An 11,349-nucleotide genomic window follows, 5' to 3' on the forward strand; every position below is an offset into this window, starting at 1 on the left:
TCTCAGACTTGGATTTTCTGTTGTCGCAGACCACAGCACGTGAACTACAGATGTGTTGATGGGGAGAATTCCTGCACAGACTCTCATTATTGTCACTGTGGTGACTTTAACCCTGTGAGGACCGAGGAGGAAATTTGATTTAGAAGCACAACAATACTTTTCTGTGAGCAGAGCCAGGCCTCTCTATCTAATGGGAATAAGACTAGATGTCACATGGATCCAAACTACACAATGCTGACAAAGTGCATGATCCAAATGCTGCAGATTCCAAACAAAAGCAACAACAATTGTAACAGAATCGAGAATATTTATATGAGTTACTTTTCTGAGAGAGAATCGACCTGACTGAACAACCACAAATGACTAAGTCGGAATAGATACGATAGTTATTACAGAGTGCAACACCTCTAAGAAACAACTTTTGCATTTCTTGCTGAGGACAACAATTGGGGGACCTGAACACAAGAAACCTCAAAAAAACAGATCAATGTCTTTTTTTTTTTTTTTTTTTGATTTGATATTATTTAATTCCATGGAATCCACTGGGCCCGATGAATTACAGTGTTTTGTTGTAGCGTCACCTCTGAGGGATCCTGCTGTCTGTCGCTCCATGGCGCTCTCTCCTGTTGTCACGCTGATCCTGACAATAGTTCTTATTGAAAGCAGCTCCATTCACTCTCTGTCACATGCCTCACTTTATCTTGCCAGGCGCTGATGCTGCTGCAGAAACAAGCCACTCAGAGCGCAGTGTGCTGTCAAGACTATGGAAGAGGAGCACTCACTAAAACAGTCATTCTCTCTCTCACTGCTATCGACTTACGAGGAAAATTCAACACTGAAGTGACACAATAAGGAAACACACAATGACACGAAGAAAAATGTCCACTGTTAAACTGTTAAATTCTGAGAAACTTTTCATATTACATGAAGAGTAGGACACAGTTACCCACATGGCCTGAAAAAAAACAAATTATGTAAGATCTATATATTGATGTAAAGGCTGGATATGGAGCGATAAAACTGTTAAAAGCAATGCATGCAGGCTTAGAAAATATCTGCGGTTAATGCATGGTGGTAAACCTTCTAAAAAGTCTAATTTGCTGTAAAAACGGATGCATGCTAACCACATTTAATTTGTGGTGTGTTTGGCTGTTTTTTTTTTAATTCCTTGTTCTCCTAGAATTCAAACTTTTTTAATTTCCTCCAAAGAGAAAATATTAGTAGCCCTTTTGATAATCACATATATATTGATATAGAGCAAAAAATATATGATAAATGTATAGACTGTATAAGTTCAGACAAATTATCTGATAAAATTCTGCACCAAACAGAACAACTTGTAACCTTTCCAGTCTCCCAGGTCAACATGTCCTTCAGCAGCAAGCCGGGTCACAAACGCCCCCTACTGGACACAAACCATACAGACGCTGCACAAGACTGGTGCAAAGTTTAAAGTTCATACTCTTTAAACGTGTAACTCATGAAGGCACATGCTAAGAACTACAACAAGGTGGAGGAGTGGATAGTTCTCCTCCCACTCGTTTGTGTCTTATTAGAGGCATTTCTCTGTGGAGTTTGCATGTTCTTCCTGCTGCTGGATTTCCTCTGGGATGTCCTACAGTCAAAAATATGCATTTGAGGTGGATCAGTGATTTAAAACTGCCTTCAGGTGTGAATGAGAATATGAGACAATGTGTTTCTCTGTGCTGTAGTCTGTCTTTGAACAGAACTGGATTTGTCCAGGGGAATGAAGTTTTCTATTAACTAAAAAAGATTAAAATATATGTCTTTTAATTTCAAGATAAATGTGGACTTTTAATCAAATGATGGAAATTCAGGGAAAGTGAAACTGACATTTGCATTCTTGATTATATTCCCCACTACAAAGGAAAATGGAAATGTGGGAGAACTCAATTTGGTGGGGGAAAAGGTTTATTTTGCATTCAACATATTAAAAAAATCATTTGAAAAGATGAGCTTTGTCACAAAAATCTCAAGAACAAAATTTGCTCTCTATATGGTCAACTTCGTGAAACTAAAATTATGAGGACCAAAATAACTATCATATTCATTTCAATGCAAAATGACTTCTATTCTTTCCAGATTGCAGAGAATATGTATATAAAGACAGGACAAGATTGTTTAATATGTGACAATGTCACTGAATTTATTACTGTAGTATCAAACAGTTCGAGCACACCTCGGAACCTGCACCAACAGTCTGAACAGATGAAGAACAGATCTTCAGCGTTCCTCTAAATCCATTCACCCACTGTTGAACATACTGCTCTCATGAACTACAAAACAGGAGCCAGCGAAATATGTGTGTGCAAAGCCACGTGAGTTAGCCTCAGTTTGGTACACTGGAAAAACACTTGATGTCTTTTAAGAGAAGCATGGATGTTAACGTTTCGCCAAACTCTTCTGAAATCTGTTCAGACGATACTGACCGAAACACAGCACGAGATGCAGTCACACTCAAGAGTTTCTACAACGGAGCGGGGTTGTAAAATTTTATTTGGAGAAATCTGTACATGGAGGTTTCGGCCTTCAGTGTGTTCACATATATAAGCATGGTAGGGACACAGACGGATAGTTCACTGAAGATCGTCACAAGTGCTATCCATTACTCGAAACTGGACAGGAAGGTCAGTACAATCTGCTTCAGTTTGGCATCTGATGCCTCTGAGATTTTTCCGTCAGCCCTGGAACAAAGAATAAAATCAAGTTTAGCCTTGTTTAAAAGAAAAAAAAATACAAAGGAATTTATGAAAACAGATTTTCAGGTTCCTGACCTGATGGCGGCGAGCAGGTCCTGGTGCTGGCTGAGAATGTGCTGCAGGAAAGCTGCCTCGAACTTTGTGATTTTGCTGGGCTCCATTTTGTCCAAGTGACCTCTGACACCGGCATAGATGACGGTCACCTGCTCCTCGATGGCCATGGGAGCTGAATGAGGAGACCGATATTGATGAGCGTTAGACAATCTGCGTGAGAAACACAGAGTCTTCAGAAATAGAAAGACACTTACAGTACTGTCCCTGCTTCAGCAGCTCAGTCAGCCTGACGCCCCTGTTCAGCAGCTGCTGGGTGGCGGCGTCCAGGTCAGAACCGAACTGGGCGAAGGCGGCCACCTCACGGTACTGAGCCAGCTCCAGCTTCATGGTACCAGCCACCTGTGAGAGATGAGGAGGAAATAAAAGTGTCAACATAAACGGAATAATGCAGCACAGATTGATGGCAGGTTTGTAAACAAGACCTTACCTGCTTCATGGCTCTGGTCTGGGCAGCAGATCCCACTCTGGACACAGACAGACCCACATTGATAGCCGGGCGGATACCCTTGTAGAACAGCTCAGTCTCCAAGAAGATCTGCAACAGACAGATCGATGAGAAACTCTCCAACTGAGCGTTTAATCAACGGGGAACTTCGTTTTGGGGCTCCAAGACGAACCTGTCCGTCTGTGATGGAGATGACGTTGGTGGGGATGTAGGCAGACACGTCGCCGGCCTGAGTCTCGATGACGGGCAGGGCGGTGAGGGAGCCGCCACCGAAGTTGTCGTTCATCTTGGCGGCTCTCTCCAGCAGACGGGAGTGCAGGTAGAACACATCGCCTGGGTAGGCCTCGCGACCGGGAGGACGACGCAGCAGCAGGGACATCTGGCGGTAGGCAACAGCCTGCAGGGAGGGGAGAACATTTCAAATGTGTTGCGTGTACACTTAAAGACAAACAAATGGAATATCATGCATGTTGTCACTGCGGTAATTTCTAAAAGCCTTTACCTGTTTGGACAGATCGTCGTAGATGATCAGGGCGTGCTTGCCGTTGTCTCTGAAGTACTCTCCCATGGAGCAGCCGGAGTACGGGGCCAGGTACTGCAGAGGAGCGGCGTCGGAGGCGGTGGCAGACACCACGATGGTGTACTTCATGGCGTCGGCGTCAGTCAGCCTCTTCACCAGCTGAGCCACGGTGGACCTCTTCTGGCCGATGGCGACGTAGATGCAGTACAGCTTCTTCTTCTCGTCTGTTCCATCGTTGAAGCGCTTCTGGTTGATGATGGTGTCGATGGCAATGGCGGTTTTACTGTGAAGAAATTCAAATGTCAAAATAGTCACATTACATACAGTATCCAAGCTACAGTTTGTTATCAAAGCTATTATATAATGGAAAGAATTTATTCCCTTTGCTTGTGTCATTACCCAGTCTGCCTGTCACCGATGATCAGCTCACGCTGGCCTCTGCCGATGGGCACCAGACTGTCCACGGCCTTGATTCCAGTCTGCATGGGCTCCCTCACAGAGATACGGGGAATGATACCAGGAGCCTTCAGACCCACACGCCTACGGGTGCTGGCGCCCAGGGGACCCTGAGAAGAAAAACATGAACTTTACGAAACTGTCAAATCTTCAGGGCTAAATGGTCAAATTCATTTGGCTCAAACTCTATTGCATAATTTGATAACTTTTTCTTTTTTTATTAAATAGCCTTTGTGGTTCAATAAATGAAGAAGTCCAAAAAGACAAAACCTAGAGCCAAGCAATGAAGATAAATACTCTGCTTTCACAAACTGCAGAACCAATTCCTGGTGAATATCAAGTATCAATCATTATTTTTAAGCTCAACTAAAAATAATGAAAAATGTCTCAAATGACCTTTCCGTCGATGGCGTTTCCCAGAGCGTCCACCACACGGCCGAGCAGCTCCTCACCCACAGGGACATCCACAATGGCACCAGTTCTCTTCACGATGTCGCCCTCCTTGATCAGCTTGTCGTTACCGAACACCACAACACCAACGTTGTCCGGCTCCAAGTTCAGAGACATGCCCTACAATGAAGACAACTTGTTAGAAACGTGTAATAGTCAACCTTTTGCCATGTCAAGATACTGCTTTGAAGTTGTGTGAATTCATGAAGACAAATGTGACCTACTTTAAGGCCAGAGGAGAACTCCACCATCTCTTCTGCCTGGACGTTCCTCAGACCGTACACTCGAGCAATACCGTCACCGATGGACAGCACACGTCCCGTCTCCTCCAGGTCCGCAGAGGTGTCAGCTCCCATGATCTTCTCCTCCAGGATTGAGGACACCTCAGCTGTGCCTGATAACAAAAGGACAAACATGTTACAAGACCACCAGTTACAACTTTACTCATTTTTATGCGACATTGCAGCAGCAGGACAAAAAAGCATGCACGTTATGGAGAATGGTGCATGATTTTCTTAAAATTATTCTTCGGTCATTTAGCTCAAAGGTCGAACAAAAACAAGCTGACATGAACATGAACAGTGACATATAATGTTCACACACACATTTCTATAATTCTAACAATAATAAAGATTTTAATGCATGTATAAACAGACTGGATAATTCAATGCGATGCTTGTGCATGGCTTAAAATCAATATGCATTTTCCAACCAAAACTACAAAAACACATTAGGATATAAAAAATCTTAATGGAAATGGAAAATGTTTTGATTTTCTCACCTGTCTTCTGCAGCCATGGTCTGTGTGTGTGGAGGTGGTTGACCCCAACGCAGGCGGCCGGTACAGTCTTGGACACCTAAATCAATGACAGTCAGATTCATTTATGAATAAAATGCAAGCTTTGCTTCACTGCAGACCCAGCAGAGAGGGTTAAAAGAGCATTTAAAAGCTGCAGTTGTCTTGATCCGGTGCAGAGGAGACGACATGCGCCGTCAGGCTTCCTGACCTTCAAAGCGTGGCTGAATGAACTGCTAGCTGCCAGCTAGCATTAGCCTGTAAGCTAACCTTAGCGCTGCAGGACGAAGACTGTCAACCACAAGGGCATCTTCAACAAACGTATAATAATCGGCAAAATCGCAACTTCACACCGAAAAATATGGCCCGGGATGATTATTAACGTTTAGAGACAAATTTATAATCCGGTGCTAAGTTAGCTAGCGGCCTGCGGCTTTAACGTTACCCTTCACGCAGACAAGGTTCACAGAAGTTGAAAGAAAGCAGCTGCAACATGATTATCGGACGTGCACTGTTCAGCTGAAATACTTACAAAGCCAGCCCTCCTGGGGAGGCTTCTTGCCAGAGCTGCAGCAACTCTCACGGAAAGCATGTTGTCGGGTTTCTAATGACCTGTCCTCCACCGCTAGCTGCTCCGACCTGCCTGTGAATGTAATGGCTGAATGGACGCTTCTTCTATTTATGCTCCTCCCACGGTGACTTTGCAGCTTCAGAGCTCACTGCCGCCCCCTGTCGGCACGGATATAATACTGCTCCCAGTGCTGTCTCCTGTAAGTTGCATTACAGAAAAGAAAGAAAGCAGCACTAGATCTACAAAATGAGGTTATCAATAGTAAACAAAAACATGTGTAAGCAGTAGATAATATTTTGTGATTCCTGGCTAATTGATGATGCTTGTGTCTGCGGCAGACTGGTGAGAATTGAAAGTCCTTTATTTGTCCCACAGGGCGAATTGCAGAGAAGAACGAGGTCATCTTTCTGCAAGTTTAATTTTTGCTGACACAGTAATGGCTAGATGTGAGGTGGGATGAGGGACTGCACGGCAGAGCACTGTTTAGCACTTTTGCTTCTCATTTAGAATGGCATGGGTTCAAAGACAAGCCCGGTTTTTCTGTGTGGAGTTTGCAAGTTACCCCTGTGTTTCCTCTGGCTACTCCAGCTTTATTTGTCCCACAGGGCGAATTGCAGAGAAGAACGAGGTCATCTTTCTGCAAGTTTAATTTTTGCTGACACAGTAATGGCTAGATGTGAGGTGGGATGAGGGACTGCACGGCAGAGCACTGTTTAGCACTTTTGCTTCTCATTTAGAATGGCATGGGTTCAAAGACAAGCCCGGTTTTTCTGTGTGGAGTTTGCAAGTTACCCCTGTGTTTCCTCTGGCTACTCCAGCTTTCTCCCAAGGTCCAAAAACATGCACGTTAGGTGAACTTGTGGCTCTAATGCAATCAACTGGTGACATATCCAGGTGTATCCTGCCCTTGCCTATATTTAAATTTGATTGTCTCCAGTGTATGATGACCCTGCACAGGATCAAGAAGATGTATCGAAGATGGGTGCTAATGCTGCTTGTGTCTGGGCCAGAAGAACATCAGAATAAGACGTTTTTACCAGATGTCCATCCGACAGGCTGTTTGCACAATGGTCAGATATAAGACGGGATGAGACTTATTGCTACATAGTTACTTCAGTGGAGAGGAGGTCATTGAAGTAGCTGAGTGAGATTGGAATTTTCAACAGCAACCTGCAAGACTGAACTTGATCTTCCTCAGTTTTCACAGATCTAAAATGCCCTGCAGCCTCGCTTTGAAAGAAGTCACTTGAAATGATTCTCACAGAAGAAGAATTTACCTCTGTGAAATCAAGAAAGCAAAGGCAGAAGCATTGCACAGGATAGATGTAGTTAGTAGTTAGTAGTAGACACACTCCAGATGACTATGTATGAGGATGCAGTCATGCTTAAGCCTAATATGCAAGAAATAGATTTGGAACAAGACAAGAACATCTGTGTCAGATCACATAAAACCTGGAAGAGCATGTTACATGCCTCACTGCTTTTGTGTGGATGGACTCTGAAGAGTGTCTTTTTGCTGTTATATAATCTGAAAGGTAGTTTAAACTGTGTCAACCTGCTATGTTTTTGTTTGGTGCTGTATTAATTAATTTGATTTATTAGGTTTTGTGTTTCATTGTTACACCTTGCATTCTATACCCTGCTGGGCTATGTATGCCTCAAAAAATTCCAATAAAACGACGTGGAGACAAAAAAAGAGAAGACATTTTAACTCTCAAACTGAATAGTGAGCACATTCATTTTAAGCTTGTAATGAGGGATTTATGTACAGATCTTTAAGATATTGCACAACATAATTTTCCTGAGTGACAAATGTATCAGTTTTGGCCAATACAAGCAAATGTTTATTGCACAGTGGTATTGTTTAGCAGAGACTGAGCATTTGTAAAGATGCCTAAATGTAATCAAAACCTTTATGGTGTTAATTTCAATTGGATGGTTGAAAGGTATAAAAGATGATGGGAATTCTAGGTTCTATCATTAGTTGAATGACTGGAAGAGATTTACCTTTGGAAATGCTCATCTTGTACCCAGGAATCCACAGAAGGTTTGTATGACTGAAACAATGTATTTGATATATGATGCTGGCTCATTCGCTAGGGAGACTTCCTCAGCATATAAAGAGACATGACATTTAATATCCTATCTCTGCATTTATTTAAATCTCTTATCCGATTTTAGCCCTATTGAAAACAGTTCACAGCAAGTGCAAACAGCAGGGAGTAGAGTGGACAGTCCTGGTGTGGAATTTGAAGAAGGGGGGATGGATCTGAATGGGAGCAAGTTGATATCTGGATTGTCTTTACTGGAGAGGATTCATCTTGAACTTCTATGTCAATGCACATATCCCGCAGGATTAACAAATTAATTAAATATAGAAATAATACCGGTAAATTACTTACTGAGGTAATGATCCTTTTGTTATTGCATCCTACAACCAGTGTTGGGCAAGCTACTTAAAAAGTAACTATATAGTTATTTGTAACTTTTTCTAAAAAAAAGTAACTGTAAAAGTAACTAATTACTAGGAAAAGTAACTATTGTGCTATTTTAAAAAGGTGTTTAAATATGTCAAATAATATGGACCCCCTCTTAATGGAACTTTAAATTACACACAATTGATGCTACATTAACCTAAATTATTCAAATGAGGCTGTTTGACAATATGAGACAAGATACCGATAAAGTTTGATTTGTAGCTGTATAGCATTTGCGAGTGGCTATGCAAATGAGATGATGACGTCATTTAGAACGTTCCTGACTGAGGGGTTGCAACAATGTATCATTTTAAATGCCATTGTTGTCTAATTTGACCTAGAAATACAAATGAGATTATGACGTCATTCGGAGGAGATGGCAACATTGTATCATTTTTTTTTCTTTATTTTTAGACCATAGATATTTTTAAAGGAAGGTTAAAAGCATGTCTTTTAAATCAAGCTTTTAAATGACCTTTTCGACCAGCATCTTTATTTATTTATTTATTTTTCACACTGGGTGTTAGATCCGATTTGCTGCTGGGGGCGCTGTGCCCGGATCCTTCAGGACTAGCTGATTGGGGGGCTTCCCACCTCGGTCTGTAGGGGTGGAGGCCCGTGTATTTTGAGTGTGTGTGAGTGTGTGCACATGTATGTGTGTGATCAAATGCGTGCGTGCGTGCGTGCAGTGGTGTTAAAAGTGTGTCTGTGTGTGTGTTTTAGTGTATCATGTTTTACTGTATTATATGGATGGTGGGATGGACAGTTTTAAATGCTGTAAAGCACTTTGTGATTTTTTATTTTTTAATTCTGAAAAGTGCTATGCAAATAAATCTCGATTGATTGATTGATTGATTGATTGATTGATTGATTGAAAAAAGTGTATCATAATTGTTTTAATTATTTCGATTTTAATGTAAATATTTCCATTATTTCACATTATACTCTTTCATTTAAATTAGTATGACATTGTAATATGTGTAAGTAACACAACTCACCACTCAATTCAGTTGAGCTCGGTTAAGCTCACACTCATCTCTTGGAACTTTTACAGATAAAAACACATTTCCACTAGAGCAAGCATAAGCGACTGCGGAAAGGAAGAACTGCAGGACAGAGAGAGAGCACAGACTGGAAGAGCGACACAGGTACAACACAACCTGTGGTCCTTTATTCAGTCCCCCATGTGAAAAGCTGAAGAGTATACCGATTCAAACTGTCATACTGTGGGGCGCATGCCTAATTCCAAATCTGTTTCTTAAAAAAGGGAGATGCTGAAATGAATGTGCTCCTTTGGTAATCATATTTGATTCACTGTAGGTTGGTTTTAATATCACAGACATTACATTCAATATGTCTTTGTTAAAGCCCCCCTCGATCTCATGCCATTTAAAAGAAATGGCAAAAGGTTTTCTTTTTCAAGTATATAATGCAAGATACTGACAAACAATTGTTGCTTCCACATTTGCGCGTGTGCGCGCACACACACACACACACACACACACACACACACACACCTAAAAGTTTAGATGTGTTAGATATTTCACCTTTCAAAAAAAAAAATTGGGGGAACAGTGAGAACTGCAGACAGGCTCCTCTGCTGTGAAGTCACACTGTGATCGTGATGAGAGCAGATGTTTTTATTATGCTGTGTACACTGCTGTAGATCACCCTTACTAAGTACATATATCCTGTCCCATCAGATATTCTGGTATTTTCCATTTTTTGACCATAACAAGCTTGACGTCTCTTTATGCCCCTGAATTTCAAAAAGAAAGGAAAATTCTCATTCTGACAACAGTGGAATGTGATCATACTTACATGGTTTCCACTCTGCATCATACAGCTTCAAATTTAACTCAGCATATACAGAGAGATTACTGGAAGTGATGGCAATCTATGCTGTGGTTTCCAGTTGAGAAGCGTGTCTGCTTTTCATTGTGCACTGTCCCCTGCACACAGATTTCTGCAGATTCTCAAGGTTATTTTGATTTTATGTTGGCTACTGTTGATGTAGAAATAAGTTTACCTTCTGTCATTAAAAGATACTCACTGCCACACAGTTACAAACCTACATCTGTTATTAGATTAGAATAAATCTGGATTGTGAGAGAAACAAGGAGTAGCTTTTGTTACAAGCTGCTAAGTGCTCACTCACCATTGTACCTTATATAGCAAAGTTGAGTGGCCTTCATTGACTGTACGTCATTTTTCACATTGGCAAACTTATAATTAAGCCATCTTAGGCCAACTTCCCCAATATTTATGCGGCTAAATTTAAAGAACCCAGAGCACTTATTCCATAAGCTCAAACAACCAGTATTTACTAAAAGTCCCTAAAGTTCTTACTGAAGTCGGCAAGGACCCCTGAAAACTTTTAACCTGAAAGAATTAGTCTCACTTGGAACAATCAAAAACCTTGATAAAACAGATCAAAATAAAATCAAACCCATGCAGGCATTACGGAAAAGGAAATCCTTCTTAACACAGAAAGGCCCTGACCTGAAACTGCTGTGAGGTTACTGGAATGACCTACTGCTTTCATAAAATAACAGACACTGCTCTAAATAAACTATTTTATTCTCAGTTGTGTAACACAGTGGACAATCAAAAACATGCATGTGCGGTTAGCTTCATCCATCTTTATCCTGTGCAGGGTTGCTGGGTGCTGGAGTCAATCCCAGCAACAGGGCAGGATACACCCTGGACTGGTCACCAGTTTGTCACAGGACCAACAATCACACACCCATGAACGCCCGGGGCTAGCAACTAAACTCACATGCACACACAAGGGGAACAT

The 11,349-nt window shown here is 41.6% G+C and overlaps 1 protein-coding gene across 1 annotated transcript; it reads right to left on the bottom strand.

The window, feature by feature from the left end:
* Positions 1-2,492: 2,492 nt before the first annotated feature.
* On the bottom strand, positions 2,493-6,188 carry LOC115398687 (ATP synthase subunit alpha, mitochondrial-like). The gene is made up of 11 exons (XM_030105592.1): positions 6,034-6,188; positions 5,487-5,562; positions 4,930-5,099; positions 4,652-4,825; positions 4,199-4,365; positions 3,782-4,082; positions 3,452-3,676; positions 3,262-3,369; positions 3,029-3,173; positions 2,796-2,946; positions 2,493-2,705 (listed from the first exon to the last, which is right to left on the bottom strand). The coding sequence occupies exons 1-11, from the start codon at positions 6,091-6,093 to the stop codon at positions 2,627-2,629; spliced, it is 1,656 nt and encodes a 551-aa protein (XP_029961452.1). The 5' UTR covers positions 6,094-6,188; the 3' UTR covers positions 2,493-2,626.
* Between the last annotated feature and the right edge of the window lie 5,161 nt (positions 6,189-11,349).

This window comes from Salarias fasciatus, chromosome 12 (genome assembly GCF_902148845.1).
Source record: "Salarias fasciatus chromosome 12, fSalaFa1.1, whole genome shotgun sequence".
In the NCBI taxonomy this organism is placed as follows: Eukaryota; Metazoa; Chordata; class Actinopteri; order Blenniiformes; family Blenniidae; genus Salarias; species Salarias fasciatus.

Coding starts and splice junctions, on each gene's coding strand:
- LOC115398687 (XM_030105592.1), bottom strand. CDS start 6,093: ATGCTTTCCGTGAGAGTTGCTGCAGCTCTGGCAAGAAGCCTCCCCAGG. Junction 5,563..6,033: donor TCCCCAGGAGGGCTGGCTTT/GTAAGTATTTCA, acceptor TCATTGATTTAG/GTGTCCAAGACTGTACCGGC. Junction 2,947..3,028: donor GCTGAAGCAGGGACAGTACT/GTAAGTGTCTTT, acceptor CTCCTCATTCAG/CTCCCATGGCCATCGAGGAG.